This window comes from Protopterus annectens, chromosome 16.part0 (assembly GCF_019279795.1).
Source record: "Protopterus annectens isolate FY-2018-M chromosome 16.part0, PAN1.0, whole genome shotgun sequence".
NCBI lineage: Eukaryota > Metazoa > Chordata > Ceratodontiformes > Protopteridae > Protopterus > Protopterus annectens.
Genome location: NC_056750.1, coordinates 399,024,348 through 399,044,729, shown reverse-complemented (window position 1 = coordinate 399,044,729; position 20,382 = coordinate 399,024,348). Strand labels below are relative to the sequence as shown.

Sequence of the window (20,382 nt, the reverse complement as noted above, 5' to 3'; positions counted from 1 at the left end):
CAATCTTTTTAAATTCTTTTTATTTTTGTACAAGAAACTAGGCTTTTTGCCCACAATAGAAGTAATTTCTTGGTCAGTGATAAGTACAGACCAATTGTTTTTTATAACATTCTCAATGCTGTGGATGCTCTACCAGTATTTCATTGCAATATTTCCAAAATGTAAAAAGAGAGAGGGTGAAATACAGTAGAATGTTTGAGTAGACTCTCCATAAGGAGAATGGGAGTACAGAGAGGTCCTGCAAATACCATCCATTAGCAGATTGGGATTTCAGAGAGGTCCTCTTGCAAATACCCTCCATTAGCAGATTGGGAGTTCAGGGAGGTCCTTTGCAGGTACATAAATGATTGGTCTGTAAGTATGATTTTAATTGGGTTTTGAAGGTGGTTGTACGTGTTTGAAGTCTGAGGTCAGGAGGCAGGATATTCCAGTTTTTTGCAACTTCATTGGTGAAGAGAGTTGCTTGAGCTATTTATACATTGGACACTTTCTAGGAAGGCTTTGTTGGTAGATCGTAACTGCCTGTTAGGGTTGTAGAAGGTTATGAGGCTGGACATAGCAGGGTTTTATTCATGATAGTATAGTATTTGGTGTGCCAGGTTGAGTTGGTGGTATTGTAGTAAATTTGGGAATTCTAACCAGTGCAGTTTGTTCAGGGATTGGCATTGGTGGGACCATAATCTGGTGTTGGCAGTGAATCTGGCGATTTTATTATAGCATGTGGAGAGTTTAAGTTCAGTTTTATTTAGGTTTGTTATTACTGGACATGCATGTAAGATAGTTGCTAGCAGGTGAATTATGGCTATGGTAATTCTAGCTTCTGAAGTTAGGTATTGTTTGCAGTGATATAGGGTCCCTAGCTTTCTGTGGACTTTGGTGACAGTGATATGTGATTGTTGTACTTTAGTTGTTGGTCAATGGTGAATCCAAGTAACTTAACTTCTGGTACTTGGGTGATGAGAGTCCTATAACCTGAGGATATATAAAAGGTAACATCCTGAGTTTTGGTAGGGTGGAACAGCATAAGCTGTGTTTTCTTTGGGTTTAATATTAGTTGGGAATTATTGAGCCAATATTCTATGTCAGTGAAGGATTGTTGGGTTTTTTGTTGTAAAGGTTTAATGTTGGATGCGGAGCAGATTAGGGTTGTATCGTCAGCGTATTGGACAACTTTGGCACCTGTCGTTGCAGAGTGGAGTTGATTTGTAAAGATGTTGAACAGGAGGGGGCCTAGGATGGAGCCTTGGGGTACACCAACTGTGATTGGTAATGGGGGGCTAGGCAATTAGTCCATTTGACAGATCGATAGCGATTGTCCACATAGCTTTTAAACCACCATAGGGAGGGGCTGCCAAGGTTGAGATTGGTGAGGCAGATTAAGAGTTTATTGTGGGAAACTGTATCGAAGGCTTTGGATGAGTCTAGAAAGGTGGCTGAGACAAAATTACCCTGGTTTTTGTATGTGTTTATTATGTTAGTGAAGTTAATTAGAGCGGTGGTGCTGTGGGATGGACGGAAGCCATGTTGGGAGTTGGATAGCAGGTTGTTAGAAAGAAGGTAAGTGAGCAGTTGATGGTGAATACATCTTTCTAGGACTTTGGATAGTGGTGAGAGGATAGTATAAGGTCGATAGTTGGAGAGGTCGGTGGATGAACCTCCTTTGTGGAGAGGAATGATGTAGGAGGTTTTCCACAAGGTTGGAACAGTGTGTTGAGTGATAGATCTATTTATTAGTAGTGTGATTGGGTAGGCTATGGCTGCGGATGCTATTTGGAGGTATTTGGCTGGGAGATTGTCAGCAGCAAGGGTGGTAGGTTTGAGTTTTGTTAAGGGTTTTTGGATACTATATATTGGCACTGGTTTAAGTGAGAAGATGGTAGACTTAGACTGTTTTGTGGGAAGTTGGAGGAGATTGTTGGGGTTAGTATTGTTTATTAGTTTAAGAATAGAAGTAGTAATGTAGTCATTGAAAGTGGAGGCTATATGTGTATTTGACCTGACTATATTGGGTGGTGGAGTTGTTGCTTTACCAGATTGGAGGATGTTATTAACTGTGGCCCAGAATTTTTGTGGGTTGTTACTAAATTTTTTTTGTAGGGAATATAATAATTTTGTCAGTCTTAACTTGTTTCTTAGCCTTGTTTCTGAGTTCAAGGTATAATTGCCTAGTTATGAAAGTTTTGTGTTGGCACCAGGTTTCCAAGCCTTATCCCTATCTTTTAGTAAGGCCCTAGTTGTGTTTTGTAGCCATGGGGCAGGATTTCTTCATATTCTAATTGTTTTGATTGGGGCTAGATGATTGAGGATGCCTAGGAATATGGAGTTGAAGTATTCTACGGCATGGTCAAGTGGGAGAGTTTTGATGGGAGACCAGTTGCAGGAGTCTAAGGCTTCTTATGAAGTGGTCTGTGGGGAAGTTTTTGTGGTAATGGGTTTGTAGAAGGGAGAGGGAGTTAATTGATTTTAGTTTATGCCTGAGAATGAAAGTGAGATTGTGGTCAATTAAATAGTTAGGAAGTGTTCTACATTGAAGGGCAGTGTTGGGCTGTTTTGTGAGAACCCAGTCTAGTATGGATTCTCTTTTTTGAGGACTTATTGATGCATGTTGGTGACTGAATTAGTTGGGTAAAAGTATATAGGTTTATATGGTTAGTGAGTGTTGGAGAGTGGATGGAGTTCTAGTCAATATTAACATCACCTAGGACTATGGTTTCTTGGAAGAGGGTGTGGGAGGCCCAGTGTAGTATTGACTGTAATGTGGTTAGGTTATCTCCTGGGGGTATATAGATTCCTATTATATTTAGGTGCTTGTGCTGGTTTATGAGGAGTCTGGCACATATGATTTCAGCATTTTTGGAGTTGGGAGGTTCCTGTTGTAGAAGTTGGAATTTTAAGTTAACCAAAAAACGAACCACAAGCCAATAAAAAAAATCAATGCCAAGGCGATAGTGAACAGAATCAGACGTCACTGGATTATTTTTCTATTTTTTATTCGGTTGACTATTTGTTGGATTAAACAAGTTTTTCAGTATCCAGTTGTCTGATTCTGTTCACTACCGCCTTGGCATTGATTTTTTATTGGAATTTTAAGTTGATTTTATAAACTGTGGCTATACCTCCACCTTTTTTGTGTAGTCTGTCTACTCTTAAGATGTTGTATCTGGGAGGGGTTATGGAGTTGTCCTTAATATGTGGTCTAACCCATGTCTCAATTATTAGCAGTATGTCTGGGTCATATAGGGCAATGGCTGAGCGCAGTTCTTCTATTTTGTTCATAATACTGCAAATGTTTGAATTAAGTTTTAGTAGGTAATTGAGGTTTTGTTTAAGTGGTGGTTGGGAGCTCAGTCTATTGTTTATGTTTGTTATTGGTCCTGGGTTGGGGTGAATATCTCCCCCAAGTAGTAGCTGGGCTGCTATGTTAGTAATTGTTCTTAGGTATGACATCACTAGGTTGTGGAATTGGATGCATGGCTGTTTTTTGCAGTGTGGAGCATTGTGGATAGGGGAGATGATTTGAAAGCTGTTTTGGCTATGACTAAATGGGGCTGTGATTGCTGGTTTACAGAGGATTGGAGTGGAAAGGGGTAGAGTGGGGGACTTTGGATCATTAAGTTTGATGGGTGAATATAAATATGAGGTAATAAAGGTAATTGTGGAGAGGCATATGAGTAGGGACAGTAGTTTTAATGGAGTATAGTATGCACTAATAATGCAAGTATGAAGTAAGGTAAACATAATATGCGAATGTAACAGCATCCATGGCTCAGTGTACTCATGCATTGATGTCTACATTGTCAGTTGAGAGGGTAGAAGGCTTTAATCTCCTGATTGTTGTATGTTGTTCACAATGTGCAGTTTTTGGTCTTCTAAACTGATCTAACATTTCCTTGAAATGTGTGTTTTCCAATACCATCACTATACTTTTTCTGTGGTTTGAGTTAATAATGACTGATCTAGAGAATATCATTTAGAAAATCAGGGGTTCAAATCCATTGTGACTTACCTTGTATCAGTTTGCAAAAAAATCCATATCATATACTAATAACTTGCTATCAATCCCACTTATGAGCTAATCATCATTGTGTGTCACCATGCAAATTTGAAATAAGATAATTTATTCACATAGTTCAACTGCTTCCATTGCTCTGTGTAGTAATACAGTGCTTTGTGCATTGTCATTACACTGGGGAGGATTTTAATCCCCTAACGGTTGTGTGTTCATTTAAATCTTGAAATATCAATTGTTGACACTGTTCTAACATTTCCTTAAATGTGTGTTTTCTGACACATTCACTATAGTTATGTGGGCTTAATTTGCTGATACACTAGTCTAGAGAGTATCAGTGACAAGGCAAGGCTTCAAATCCATTCAAGTGTATTTCTCTTTTCTTGTTGTCATGGATTCCATTCCCCTGAAAAGAATTTTTCAGCAGCCTTTCCTGTGAGTGCTTCCATGGCATGCCTTGCTAATGCAGTGATCTAGAAAACATCAGTGACAAAGGCAGGGGGCTAAATAATCTAGGTTTAGTTCTCTTTTCTTGCTATTATATGTTCCTTTCCCCTAAAGTGAAATATTCCTATTTTCAGGGTAGACATGTCACAGATTTTGGCACTTGCTAATCAAACTTGTCTATGGATTCCTCCACCATTGTTGAGCTGAGATTTTGAGACGTGCTCTTCCCCACCATCATCCTGTTCATTCCTTGTTCTACCCTATGCTTTCTTACCCTTTTCATCACTGTCCTATACTCCCATTTCAACCATGTAATATGTTAGAAAATAGATGGACACACAACACATATGCCCATGAATGGCTTATTAAAAAAGTCTTTCTACAGTTATAAGTTGCATGACGCTTAGAAGAGAGAAGCATCAGTGGACATATATAACCACAAAAAAATGTTACTCCATGTCCTATGGCAAATGAGCTAAGTATCACTGCACATTCCAATCCATTATAAAGTACAGCTAATGTCTTTATTCTAACCCCTGTGATGGCTGAATGGCTGAATGTACTCATGCAATTATTGTTACCGTGTCAGTTCACTGGTTGGGGTATTTAATCCCCTGGAGGATTGTATGCTGTTTCATAGTGCTCAGTATGTAGTCTACACATGTGCTACATTTCCCTGAAATGTGTGTGTTATGACCACTTTTACTCTGCTTTAGTGACTCCCCTTGCCAATACACTGATATGGAGAATTTCAGTAGATAAGTCATTGAATCAGTTACCACAGGGTCTTTCTTTTATTGTTATCATTTTGCACATGTGCTACATTTCCCTGTTATGTTTGTATTTTATGACTTCTACTCTGACTACAGTGGTGGTTTTCCTTGCTAGGAAACTTTGGATATACTGGCATGTGGACTGAATTTATGGGTCAGCCCTGCTACATATATAATATTTTGCTTTTTAATGACAATAACATTATAGCACAGTTCCACTATTCACACTATGACTTTGTTGGTGTGGTTCAGGGCATCATTACTTTATTGTATCTTACCTTGCCTATCTAGATTTCACATTATTCTCCATTCTTAACTTGTCATACAACTTTCTGTTTTCTGCTTTTCCAATATATTTTGTTACACAACTCCCTCGTGTGTTTTTCTGTCCATATCAGTGGAATCTTGTGGTATATTATAACTTGTCCTACACCCTCAGCAGTCAGTGTTATTTTCCCTTTCATTGCACATTTCTTGGTATATGTGTTGAAATACATTACATCGACATTGTCAAGCTGTGTGCACGAGTTCACCATGACTACCAGAGGTGCTTGTGCACCTTCAGTGGTTATCTGTGCTGCTCATACTTAAATCTGGCCATGAGGTGATTCTAACATGATGTAGCTGAGGGGCTTTGCTGTAGCCATGATGAGGAGTTTTATCACATATACTGGCGTGGCCACATACATATGTAATTAGCATTACTGCTCATCGAGCATGCAATGTAAATAGTGCTGGCTTTCTGCCTCAGTCATTAACATAGTAAGTCTGAATCTCCAAGATAGTGCTGACAATAACAGAGCACACCAAGCTGTCCTTGAACATTTTCTTCTGTGTGTAGCTCTACTACATGCAAAATGTGGATAGCAGGTGCCTTGATCTTTTCACTGTGGTATGCTAAATGTGCAATAATGACTATTTATTTTACTGGCATCTTGCATATTTATGTTGCTCTGGTGATAAATCAGTATCTGCTTATTAAATGTGTGCATTTTACCTGTATGTTTATATGTTTTATGTCAGGGATCTTGGATCATTTTTAAAAGTGATATAGCGATGGTGATTCATGTTTCACTTAGTATCTGTTAATATGTCATGCCATTTTTAACAGCAGCATCTAAATTAATTATACTACTTTCATGAGAATTCCTATTTTTGGAAGCATTCATAAACTATAAGCACAGGCCAGTAAAATAAAACTTATGATTCTGACAACAAAGGCTGAAATATGTTCTCATTCACTGTATGCTCTGATGTATGGAAATGGAAGTCCCACTCAGTGTCTGGCAGTATAGATTCGTTTCTAGTTTCATTGAATTTAATGTACTATGCATTAGTAAGACTTTATCCTTTGCAACTTATTCACCAAATGTTGGTTCATTAATAAATATGAAGATTCATAAATAAATATTAAGCGTTGACAGTTATTCTCAGAAATAGTACAAAAATGCATGTGATGATTATTTAGCCATGCAAGTTATATATACTCACCACTTATGGGACCAGTATTTGGTAAACTCTTTCTATGTTTTCTCAGATTGGTGGTGGAAAAAACATGAATCATAATATTCTAAAAGTTCCTGTTTTGGTAATAATGGAGTCCAGATTACTGAGACTACAGCCATTTAATGAATATAGAAAGAGGTTTGGTTTGAAGCCCTACAAATCATTTCAAGAACTAACTGGTAAGGAATAAATAAGATAAATCATTTGGTATGGATTTGTGTTGTCTGCACTGGTTTGTAACTTATTTGCTAACACATTACATATTCTGGGAGGAACAACTTCTGAGTATGGATGTTCAGTTAGATGTCAGTAGAATTGAAGCAGTAAGATCCCAATGGAAGGGAAACAGAATACTCATATTGATAATTCACTGAATTTCATATTGACACACTTATCAAAAACATAGCAGCAAGACAGTGATCTCTGATGAAAACCAGTACAAATTACCAACGTTTTCTGAAGGTCGCATTAGTTATACAAGGAAGCATTTGGTAATTTTAATGCTGAAGGTTTACAGAGAGTATTTGGAAGTGACATGGATGATGTCATAGATTTGTAAGAGATACTGAGTTGAAGATGTGTGATGTATAGGGGATAGAATGCCCTCATCAGGGGGTTTACAGCAGAAGGTGATGCTTGTATGGTGAGTCAAGTATTTAGTGAGGTGTCTGCTGGGATGGGACCATTGTCAGGATGAGCTGTGATACATCCATGAGGCACGACCATGGGATGGGACCATTGTCAGGATGAGCTGTGATACATCCATGAGGCACAACCATGGGATGGGACCATTGTCAGGATGAGCTGTGATACATCCATGAGGCATGACCATGGGATGGGACCATTGTCAGGATGTGCTGTGATACATCTATGAGTCATGACCATGGGATGGGACCATTGTCAGGATGAGCTGTGCTACATCCATGAGGCACAGACCATGGGATGAGACCATTGTCAGGATGAGCTGTGTTACATTCATGAGGCACAGACCAGGGGATGGGACCATTGTCCGGATGAGCTGTGATACATCCATGAGGCACGACCATGGGATGGGACCATTGTCAGGATGAACTGTGTTACATCCATGAGGCACAGACCATGGGATGAGACCATTGTCAGGATGAGCTGTGTTACATTCATGAGGCACAGACCAGGGGATGGGACCATTGTCAGGATGAGCTGTGTTACATCCATGAGGCACGACCATGGGATGGGACCATTGTCAGGATGAGCTGTGTTACATCCATGAGGCACGACCATGGGATGGGACCATTGTCAGGATGAGCTGTGTTACATCCATGAGGCACAGACCATGGGATGAGACCATTGTCCAGATGAGCTGTGATACATCCATGAGGCACGACCATGGGATTGGACCATTGTCAGGATGAGCTGTGTTACATCCATGAGGCACAACTATGGGATGGGACCATTGTCAGGATGAGCTGTGTTACATCCATGAGGCACAGACCATGGGATGGGACCATTGTCAGGATGAGCTGTGTTATATCCATGAGGCACAGACCACAGATGCAGTTCACAGTGTCTTATGTAATCTAGGTGGTCTTTCCCATTCACGGACATGTAATTGGGATGGTAGGTTAGTAATGAAAGTAAGTCATCTATGCTGTAAACTGAATTTCTTATTGCAAGCCTGTACTGGCTCTTATTTGTCTGGTTTTACTATAAAGTAGGGCTTTACTATTTATGGCTCATTTTTATGTCAGAAAACTCTGCTTCCCTTTTCTTCCAATTATTAAGAGAGTACAGTTACTGAGAAAAACTCTTCCCTGAACTAGCATACAGTTCGGTGCAACTTTGATTTTACTCCTCTGTCTGCTGGTTAAACACAATGAACATTTTAATGTTGTTTCATTTTTAATGGTGAGGCTAATATCATTGAACTGTAGATGTGCCATTAGCCTCCAGCATGAGAAAACATTTAATGTTGAAGATCCCTCTTTTTTTTTTAGCTTACATCACACACCAGATAACATGAGTACTTGCAGACCTCTAGAAACAAAATGTCATGTGTTGAATGATCTACTGTTTTATTTAAGATGTTGAAAGCACTGTATACAATTTGAAAATTTCAAAACTGTTTTCCCATTTATCATGGTACATGGAAATTAATCTGCATGATTTATAGCCAGGATGTGGTTTGTTTACTTTATAATAAATATAACTTCTGTAATTTGTAAAATCATTTACAAGTCCTTTTCCTTGATAAGATGGGTGCATTTTGTATTTTTTTACCTAATCATTTCTTTTGTTAAATTGTAATATATTGTATGTTGGTGTTCCAGTATGAGAGGAATTAAGATTGTAGGACTATGTGGTTAAGAGGATCCCTACCATAAAACTGAACCCTAAATGACTGAAGATCATAAGATTGAAGCAAAAATCTGGAATGCAATGGAAGACTGATGCTCAGAATCCTGAAACATGCCATGCAAGTTTTTATATTTTATGGAGCTTTAGCTGCTCCAATGTACTTCAAGACACAGGAAAGAAAAGAAATGGTGATAGTAGAAATTGTTTTACAGCTTTGAAATCTGTAACACACAGTGTTACTTCTCAGACAGTGGCCAGAAACAAGGTGCGTCTGATTCTATTACATCTTTCAAAGCTGTAAAACACCACACTTCAAGCAGCCACAGTTGTGGCACGCATAATGTGAATTGCAGCTTTTACTGCTGTTTGAGCTTCCCGCTGTTGGTTTGCTGTTGTCATGATTTATGCTCTAGCACAAGCTGAGAGCATAGGAGTGCTGAAACGTGCTTAATATAGAGGATTATGATCAGGGCGCTGATCATAAACTGCTTATTATGTGTTCGCTTTCAAGGTGAATCTTAGCATCCATGTCAAGAAAAACATAAAGGTTATGATCAGAGACCCGGTCATAATTCATTGTAGTGCATGGAGCTTTATCTGCTCCATGTACTGCTAGTTACAAGGGGGAGCACTAAATGTTTTGTTGGCTTTTAAAGCTATAAAGTACTGAATGAGTGCAGTCAAAAAAGATAGTGGAACAGCCTCTTGTGTTTATCATCACCTTGCCATGCCTCTTAACTGTCCAGATTTTCACAGAATGTCCAGATTTTTGCTTGATATGTTTGGTCTGTTTCTCATAAAATCTTAGTTTGTTGGTCAAATTTCTGAAAATTGAAGTCACTAAATAATGACATGCATTTGAGTTTCAAAATTCATATTCTTCAGAAAATACAGGCGAACAAGCATCTTGTTATTCTTGCAACTTTGTAAGTTTATAACAGGAAATCAGGGGAAAATTACCAGTATGGACAGCAGGCAGAAACAATTTTTTTTTCTGCAGTGTCTTTGCTGGTCAGTCCGGGCAGATTTGACTGTCATGAGACCTGACCGTAACAAGTTAAGAAGGGGATGCTTAACATTGTTAAGATTGGGAGTGCTTAATTGGTTTGTCTTTTCCAAATATTAGAGCATAATCACCATGTTCCATATACTACAAAAGTTGTAAGCACCTTTCTTATGTCAGAAAGATGATTAACAAAGTTTGTCCTCTTGATAAATTCATAGTGTAATCAAGGCATTCCAAATGCTTATTACGTGCAAGGTATATTTCTTAAAAGCAAGTTATACTTGAATCACTATGCAAAAGATACTTCTGGAAAATTCTCTTATTGATAACACCATTCAGGCCATGGGTGTTAAAGGGGGCAACCAGTAGTATTCATCTACAATTTAGCTAAATGTTTAACAGTAGTCATGGGTCACTTTATCAACCCCCAAAATGTAATTCCAGGAAACACAGAAAGAAAACCAAAAACAACCACACAGAAGCAAAAATCCATAGTAAAGAATACAAAAAACTTTTTATGACTCAATTAAAAGGCTAATAATGAAAAAAGTCCACTAAAAGGACCATCACTGAGCCTAGATCTGAGGCTTCATTTTGTCTGAGTATACATCTCTAACATCAATCTCACCAAACCCTCCACTCAACCCATAGACTCAAAGTCCATTCGCCTTACAACACTTAATGTACAAAGCCTAAAAAACAAAATCCCTAACCTCCATGCCCGGCTTTCCCATAGCCACCCCGACATTACCGCCATTTCTGAAACTTGGCTGAAAACCTTTATAAAAGATAGTGAAATCTTACCACCAGGTTTCCAAATCATTCGCAATGACAGAGCACACAAAAAAAGGAGGTGGAGCAGCAATAATCTATCCCGCCTCCCATACCATAACTCCCTACTCCAATAAAATGCCAACCTTTGCCAATGCTGAAATTATAATAGGTTTACTAAAAATAAACAGCCACAAGTCCATATGTATCGCTGCCCTCTATATTGTCCCTGGTGATAATATCAAAACTCTTGAAAACATCCTGTCCTGGTTCACCTCCAGTATAAAAAATGAAACCTATATACTGGGTGATACCAACATCAACTAAAATACTATTAACTCTGAAGCCCCATCCCACACAATCAACCTGTACAACTTCTCTCAACTAATACAATCTCCAACCAGACCAAATAAAGATGGTACCATCATTGACTGGATCCTAACAACTCACCCAAACCTTATCACCAAAGCCGGAACATTACCTGATCCTCTCAGTGATCCACCTACCAGCCTTCACCAACTGTCTCCCATCTCCACTGCATAAACAACAACACCACATCCAAGCCCACAACCTCTTCTCTTTCAACCCTCTAACTTTCTCTGAATGCTTAACGCATACTGACTGGTCCCCTCTAAAACCTTTCCTCTAGATAATGCCGTTTCCTACTTTAACCACTCATTCCTAACCTTTCTCAATCAGTAAGCCCCCCACGAACCAAACACATCAAAACCAATCCCTGCCCATGGTTATCAAAAGGTACTAAACTAGCCTTGCACCAAAGGGACAAAAAAATGGAAACAATATCAAAAATATAAAAACCCTAACACCCTCCGATAGTATAAGCAGCTGCGAAACTCTGCAAAAAAAACTAATAATTAAAGACAACAAAGCCCACTACTCCAAACTCTAGTTCTTGCACTCAACAAATCCCCAAAAATTTTAGGACTCTATGTCATCCATGTCGCATCCTAGCAACAAAGAAAACCCCTGTCCAGACCCCAGCCTCTCCAACCTTGAAACAGCCAGCCAGTTCAACTCATTCTTCATAGACTGCATAGTTAAACTATCAGCCTTTTTCTCACCCCCCTCCTCCACCACCACCCCCTCCTACCCCAACCACTACCCCAATCATCAACCTTCCTCCACATCCTTCTGCCTCAAACCCATCCCCACAAACACTATAAAAAGACTTCTCAAACGCAAACCCTGTTGCAATGCACCTGACAACCTTTCACTCACCTTCCTTAAATGATCTGCAGACAGCATTGCCTATCCCATCTCTATTTTTATAAATAGATCCATACAAGAATCATACGTCCCTTCTACCTGGCACCATGCTTACATCATCCCCCTCCACAAAGGTGGCAAAAATTACTGATACCACCAACTTCAGGCCTATTACCATCCTTTTCCCTCTTTCTAAAATACTAGAGAAAACAATACAAGCACAACCCATGGCACACCTAACACTAAACAATCTCCTCTCCCCTACCCAACACAGCTTCCATCCTGGCCACAAAATCATGAATGCCCTTCTTTCCTTTCTTGAAACCATAAAGCTTGAACGTGACTCAGGCCAGTTCGTATCCACACTATTCCTAGATCGGTCAAAGGCCTTTGACACAATCTCACACACCCTACTTATATCCCAACTCTCAACCCTACTCCTCTCTCCCACCACCATCGCCTGGTTTTCCAGCTACTTGTCCAACTGCCAACAAGCTGTCCAGTGGAAAAGTTCAACCTCCCCCTTCCTTCCCACACGCACGGTTATCCCACAAGGTTATGTTCTTGGCCCTCTTCTCTTCAACCTGTTCATTAACAACTTTCACCAATCCATCCCAGACTCATCTTTCATCCAATATGCAGATGACTCAACAATAATCTGCTCAGTCCTCTCCCCCTATGAGGTCCTAGCAAAATCCCAACTAGCCTTTTCCAAAACAGAAACCTGGATGCATTCTAACCATCTGGAACTAAATGCAAATAAAATCAAACTAATGTTTTTCCCCCTACCAAAAACTCCATTGACAAATCCACATTCACCATACAGAGCCAAAACAACACTCTCCTTGAAATTGTTCCCAACACCAAGTTTCTTGGCGTCATTATTGATGAAGAATTAAAATTTGACACCCACATCCACTCCACAATCAAGAAAATCCACCAAAAGTTAGGTCTCCTGTACAGGCACAACCGCTTCCTGAACCCCTGCACCCATCAAACTCTTGCATCCACCTTCCTACTCCCCTCACTTATGTATGGTGCCCCTCATTTCACCAATCTCCATCTTGGCTTTTGGTCCAAACTTGAATCCTGCTACCACAAGATCTCCAAATCTGAAACCAATTCAAAAAACTCATCCCACCACTGTCACTCCCTCCTCACCCTCAACTGGCTTGAACTACCCAACTACTTTAGTTACCGACAATTCATCATTGCCTACAAGCTCACCTTTAAACCTGCCAATTACCCAGCTGCTGCTACTTCTTTAAAACGATTTTGAATACCATACATGAGTAGGAACCACCACTTATTTACTAGTGTATTTATTTGTTGAGATTTCTTGCCATTAGAATTAATAGTGATACCAGGCAGCTGTAAAACGCTCATTGTTGTACTACATTTTTAGTGAATTAGTTAATTGTTTAATTGACTAATTAACTATTGCATTTGAATGTGAATTCTTGTATAAAAAGGGGTCAGTAAAATGTAGATGTTAAGATCTGAAGAAGCGTACTAGTGTGTACTCGAAAGCGCTCATCTGTCTTTTTTCTTTTTGTTTTTTTACAATAAACGAGTTGATATTTTATTCAGCAGTTATTATTTTATTTTTTATCGTGGTGGTTCCTACTTGTGTATGGTATTCAAAATTGTTCAGCTGGCTTTTTCTTGATGAGTGAATCTTTGGATTTATAGCGGCATCTATATTTATTGGATACTTCCTTAAAACCTTACATTCCCAACCGCTCACTTATGTCCAAAAAAACAAAATCTCCTTCAGATCCACAAACCTGCACGACCTCCTGGCCATCTAATGCTGTCCCATTCCTTAACTAAACAGTGTAACTCTCTCCCCACACACCTACACAATCTACCTAACCATATAAATTTAAAATCTCAGCTACTCTCTCATCTTCCTTCCAAATGAGAATGCCCTTGCCATGCTCCAACTTAAACCCCTCCCCCTCGTTCCACTTTGCACTGACTCATCCAACTACCTCTACTATTACTTCATCCCACCCAAAACAATCCCACCCCTACTAAAAACTAATTTTCTCTCTGATATCTATTGTACTATACCCTCCAATCTGAAATATACTATTACCCTCTCCATGCATAATATTTTCATAACCTACTAATGGCTAGTAGCTGTATATTTTGAAATGTTAAACCTACAACTGAGTTTGACAAAAATATTCACTTTATGTAAATGTTGAAATTTCTGTATTGAATTATGTCTTTTCATTTTTGTAACATTGTGACAAGCCAATTGCAAATATCATGGAGCTTATCTGTAAATGTTTAATTAGCTGTATGAACTATGTCCTTTTGCATCATGTAAAATGTAACTTGCAATTATTGTGGAGCTTTTCTCCCCGGGCCTCCACTGAAAACAGGCTCTTCTTGGCCCATTGGACTTCCCTGGGCATCAAACTTAAATAAATAAATAAATATCCAGAGCATGCAGCTCATTCTTTCATCTTTTTCTAAAGTTAATAAAATGAAAGAGACATAGCCTGACATATATGCTTTGTAAGACTGGGAATTAAAACACAGTGAAATGCCTTTTGCCTAAGAAGTCTGCAGATCGAAGAAAAAGATTTTCTCTTTTCAGAACTTGTGTTGGATGATCTTGAAATATGATAATTGATTCACGAGTAACCACAAATCTTTTTCCACCTGTCTCCTGCAGACCTAAGTTCCTGTTGTCTATGGAAAAGTCTTATCATCATGGTTGTATTAACTCCAGCCAGTGCAGGACCAATTCGATGTACAGTATCCATTTTCAGAGTTTGATTTAATGAATTATTGAAGTTTTTAAATAATAATGAAAGAATGTTGTCACCCAAGCTGACTAGAGGTCATGGATTCTAGCAATGCTAAAATTTTGTTGCTGGGACTAAAGCTCTAGTTCTCCTTATGTGAACATGAGAATGAAATAGCCAAACAAGCTGATACATGTGTATTTCCACACTTAAGTCATTGTTTTTGGCTTATTTTTTATTTGGCAAACTGAAAAAAAAACCACAGGAAGTGAAAAATAATCAGGAATCATCTCCATTCTTTACAGCGCTGCCTACTGTTACTGACCTTGTAGTGCTTGGGGGATTATGGGACATTAGTAGTACTTCCATTAAGTGACTCCAACTTAGAAAATAAATCTTGTTGTGAAACAGGGACAATAAAAGATGAAAGATTTGTCCCAGAAAGATGTTCACCCCTGCTTGGATGCATGAGGTGCTGGTTTAGAGCTGCCATTTTTGGGATTCTACTCTCTGTGCTTTACTTTATCGTTAGCAGAATGGGTTCATTGGCTTTTCCTTTGACAGCATGCGTCCTAATTATTAATCATCGGAAAGCAAACATCTAGGACAAGGTTCTGAAATTCAGAAATCCCTCTGTGGAAGCCACAGAACTGCTCACACCTGATTAGAGTGTTAAAATGTTCCTTTTCGCCTGGGCAGTTTTCAACCCTCTACCCCGAGACCATGAGAGCTGATGCATTTAGGAACAGTCTGTCCTAGTCACATTTTGTTTTTTTGATGGTGTGAAGTTGGCACATTGCTGCTAAGCACTACTCTAATTCCTGTAACATGTAGTGTGCTTTCCTGACTTAGATTGTGTGTGTAGCGTGTATGAACCCTGCTACTGTACATTAGCATTTTGTACACAAGACTGAATATTTTTAGCAGTTAAGGCACAGGTATATCCATCGTGACAACTGTGTGGTTGTTTGAAATCATCATTCCAGTTTTAAAAAAGGGACAATAAAAGATGTTCAACATATGTTTCATTGTTGCAGTAGTCTGTAAAGAGGGCTTTCATTCATGTAATCTTTAGATCTTTCTAGCTGCAGTTTATAAGCAGATAGCTGCATAAAACACAATGTTTCATCAGTCTGTCTAGCCTAGTTTTTGGGGTAGATAGATATGTGCCCTGCAGAAGGTTCCTAGGCATCAGAGGTACTAGAAGTCAAAGGTTAATTAAAGTAAAAAAATAACTGTGGAAAACAAATTCCACACAAGGACTTCTACAGTCTGTAGCTATTTTATATAAGAATAGAGTACAATATCACCTTTTGTCCCTGTTGTTGCTCATTCATTTTGAAGAGCATAAATCAGAAATCTAAATCTCCTTAAGTCTGTCTAAAAAATATAAATATGGATGACTTGTCTTGGGCCATGATGACAGCAGTCATGTCTTCTGAGGATGCTATATCAAAAAAGCAGAAAGTTACTGAGAATCCTCATGAGGAAGAATATTAGGAAGCCATTTACCTTCAGTCAGTGTCTTAACCACCCCTTCCCAAGCCTGAGGGAATCCTTGTAAGTACCTTTCACGGGCCTGACTTCCAGTGACTTCTTTGTTCTGGAGATACATTCAAATGGCATTGTACTCTCCAGAATCAAAATTGTTCCATTATTATTCAGTCTGAAAACATTTGCTTTCATTAGTAATGGTGAGGTTAGTGTTACATTTTGCTTTTGTCTTTGTCTGTCATATCATTTACAGAATCAAGATCCAGGCCACCCACCTACATCCTGAGGCTTCCAAAGCATTAGCTGTTCTGAGAAGTAAAACTAACTTGTTCAACTATTGAATGTCTGCCATCTTGCCACAACTTAAGCTGAGCAGGCCGTCCATCCATCCCCTGTCTCAGGATCGCTTCCAGGATCTGACAAAGCTGGCCCAGGATTTTCATATTCCTAAGTAATCCCGCTTCTTGCCTCAGATCAGTCTTTGTTCAGGAGTCCCTACTCAAAAAAAAAAAAAAAACAGAAAATAAAAAAGAAAGCCCCCCCTCCCCCACCCCCATCCAGGGCTCTGATTTCTTTTATTATGAGGTAGATGAACTGGCATATATTTCCAATATATCCAATTCCCTCAGCTATGACTCAGACACTGAGGAAACTGTATCCCCTGCTGCCCCCATCCAAAGGTGTCTCATTTGATGATTATCCTCAACAGGATGAAGAATCACTTTAAATGGAGTTCTCTGCTACCCAAAACAGAAATACAGAGAGTTTCTGGGTGTACCAGAGCAAAAATCATTGACCACACCTCTAGTCATTGTGGACTTACAAGATGCATTTTGGAGTGCATCCCTGGAACCTGACTCATAACACCCTGCAGGTAGGAAAGCAGACTTCCTATGCAGCTTTGTACATTCTTGCAAGTAACTGTACAAAAGTCCTGTTATGGATCCAGCTTTGGTATACCTGGATGTCAACAAGGGGTCTAATATATGCTTTCCAATGTGACAGAGTAAGATATGAAACTTCATTAGAAAGAGGGTTTCTACATCTGCTGTTGTGGACTACAGGGCCATAAACTTCCAAAATCCATATAATACGCATAATGAAGTACTAAGAGACTCTATCCTGCCTCAGTTGAAGGCTGGGAAACTGGGCATTTTATCAACTGTTGCTATGCTACTTTGAATGTATCATGCATGGAAACACCCAAAAAAAGACAACAATGTTAATATAAGAAACAAAAACTGCAAGCTGACTAGAAGGGGAAGTGGGAGGGACCCTCCGGGCCAAGACTTCAACAGGAAACAGTTATGACTCTCATGTTTCCTTCCATCTACCCATCAAAATCCCTCCCCATTTCATTACGCCTCTCAACTCCTTTCAGTCCAAAGAACAGGGGGCCATCTAGCCATTTTCAGCGAAACATGGAAAATTATTACATAAGACAAAATGGTCTTGCATATCCTGGCTCAAAGACACAAGCTTCACTTCTTAAAAATAGAGTTCTGTGGTATTCCACCAATTCCCAAGGAACAAATACATTTCATCTGACCCCTTTTACAATATGTTTTGTTGCAGGGTGCTGTAGAGAAGAGTCAGAGAACAACAGTAGGGCACATACTTTTACTCAAGAATGTTTATAGTGTCAAGAAAAGTTGGGTCATTGCAGAGACATATTAGCCCTGTCAAGGTTAAACAAGCTTATAAAACTACTAAAATTCAAGAGAATGACCTTGCAAGCCATTCTGCCTGTTTTATTTTTCCTGAAACCTTCATGATCACCTAGGATCTGAAATATGCTTACCTTCATGTACTTATGGATGGGAAGAACAGACATTGCTTTAGATTCAAACAAGAGATTGTCACTTCCAGTTTTCTTCCTTTTGGTTTGGATTATCTACCGCACCCTGGGTATTCGCAAAATGGCAGGCTCCAGTAATTGCTTTCTGCAAGACCAAGGGCATTCACAATTTCCTGTATCTGGAAGACTGCTTGATTTAGGACCCAACCCTAGATGAGGCAGAGAGGAAGCAACAATTCACCCTGGCCTGCTTCCAAAGCCTAGGAGTCCATTTGAGTCTGCCAATGTCACAACTACAACTCGTGAGACAAGTCTTGTTCTTGGAAGCCTGTCTGGACACCACTGCAGGACCTTCTTCCCTTAAGAAATAGGCCTGCTCCTGAAATGTTACTTCACATCTTGTCAAAGCAAAATCACTGTAAGTGAGTTTCTTAAGACACTGGATTCTCTTCAGTGCTGATAGTGCCTGTAAGAGACTACACAGGAAGACTTTTCAGTGTTACCTCAGAAACAGGTGATGCTGACATGCCCATACCTTGCAGCCTACCCTCCCTCTTCTACCCTGTGTCAAGAAAAAAGCTTTCATGGTGGATACATCATGTGAGCCTCATTGGTAGGGGATGGATGTCACTCAGCCTAGACAAAGACATTCAGGTACTTACAACAACACACTCCTAAACATGACTTTGGGAGCTCAGTCAGTGCAGCTAAGGCTCCAGGAGGTTTGACCAAAGGGTAGAGAAGAAAACATATAAACCTGAAGGAATTTATGTAATTAATACTGGGCCTTAAAACGCATTTAGAAACCGTGCATCCTCCACATAGTCAGAAGTATTACTATAGTACATCAACAAATGGAGGTTACTTGGTCATACCTCCTGTGCGGGTTGGCTTGCATGTGTGGAATCTCACCCAGGAGGCAGAAGTGCATCCCTTCTTGGGAAATCTCAGTTACAGACCCAGCTCAGCAGGATAGAGGCAGGCCCTCACAAATGGATGTTGGACAGGGATGTCTTTCTGGATCTGGTATATAGGTGAGTTGTACCATAAATAGACTTCTTTGCTTCTCAGAACAACTAAAAACTTGGGAAGTATAACTCTAAGACACCAACTCAGGAAACTTGGGCAACAGATGCCTTCTCCCTCAGCTGGGCAGGTCTGTTTCTATACACTTTTCCACCAGGCCCACTCCACCCAGGGTAATTAAGAATATAGAATTATGACAGGCCAGAATGCTACTTATACCCTCCTTTTGGCTTTGGTAGCATTGGTTTACCCTCCTTTCCAGTACATTAAGGTCAGATCCTATGCTGCTGCTTCAAGTGAAACAATTCACCCAAAACGAGGGTCTGTCATACACCCCACCCTTAGGACGTCAAGGCTGACAGCATGGATGATTTAGCTCTCCCTTTAGGCATACATTTTCTAAGTACATTCTCACTATTTTGAGGGTGATCAGGAAATATTGCCTAGCTAAATAAAACAGATTCTCCCTTTGGAGGCAGATGATGGGCCAGGACCTAAAACATGGCTCAGTATGTATTTGACCTTTACTAATCATTGTTGTCTTGCTCTCTAGTGTTTTCCTTGGTTTCAACAAAGCAATTCCTATAAGGGGTCTTGCAGCTGAGGTGCCCAAGATGAACTTACTCCATGAGGTTTCAACTGTCCTTGAGAATCTGATATTATTTCCGACTGAATTGCATCTTTGGTGTTTCTGAATTCTAAAACTATTTTCTTACTGACTGTTACTTATTCCAGAGGTATTTCAGAGCTGCAGTTCTTAAAGTGCAAAGAACCCTTTCTGATCATTACTAGGTAGAAAGTTACTATACACCCCAAGCCTTTTTTCCATGCCCAGACCTGTAAGGAAGTTGTCCTTGAGACGTGTTATTCAACTCCCAGTGTTTTTGTTACTACTCACCAGAAGAGAGGAGATGGAATTTCACAATCCCTGGATGTGCAGAAACAGTTAAGATTTTACCCAAACAGGGCAAAAGACAGTAGAAAGACAGAGAAGTTATACATACTTTAATGACAAGGGAGGAGATGACTCATCTCCAAACAGATCATTTCAAAATGTTTCACCCATTGTATCTGTTTTTTATTTATTTTTTTGGCAAGACCATACCAGGGCAGGTAAAGGTCTTTTCTCCTACAGCCACAGAAGCAACTCGTGGGAAGTTGTTAGCACTCAATCTATTTAAAAAGCATACACATGGTCCTCAGTCCACACTCGTCTAATCAGTATAACT

The 20,382-nt window shown here is 39.6% G+C and overlaps 1 protein-coding gene across 1 annotated transcript in view; it reads left to right on the top strand.

Moving 5' to 3' along the window:
- The window catches only part of PTGS1 (prostaglandin-endoperoxide synthase 1), a 944,136-nt gene that overhangs the window by 865,122 nt on the left and 58,632 nt on the right, over window positions 1-20,382 (top strand). Inside the window, exon 10 of the mRNA XM_044058285.1 lies at window positions 6,767-6,914. Coding sequence (XP_043914220.1) covers window positions 6,767-6,914 — 148 coding nt within the window. The remainder of the gene's footprint in view (window positions 1-6,766; window positions 6,915-20,382) is intronic.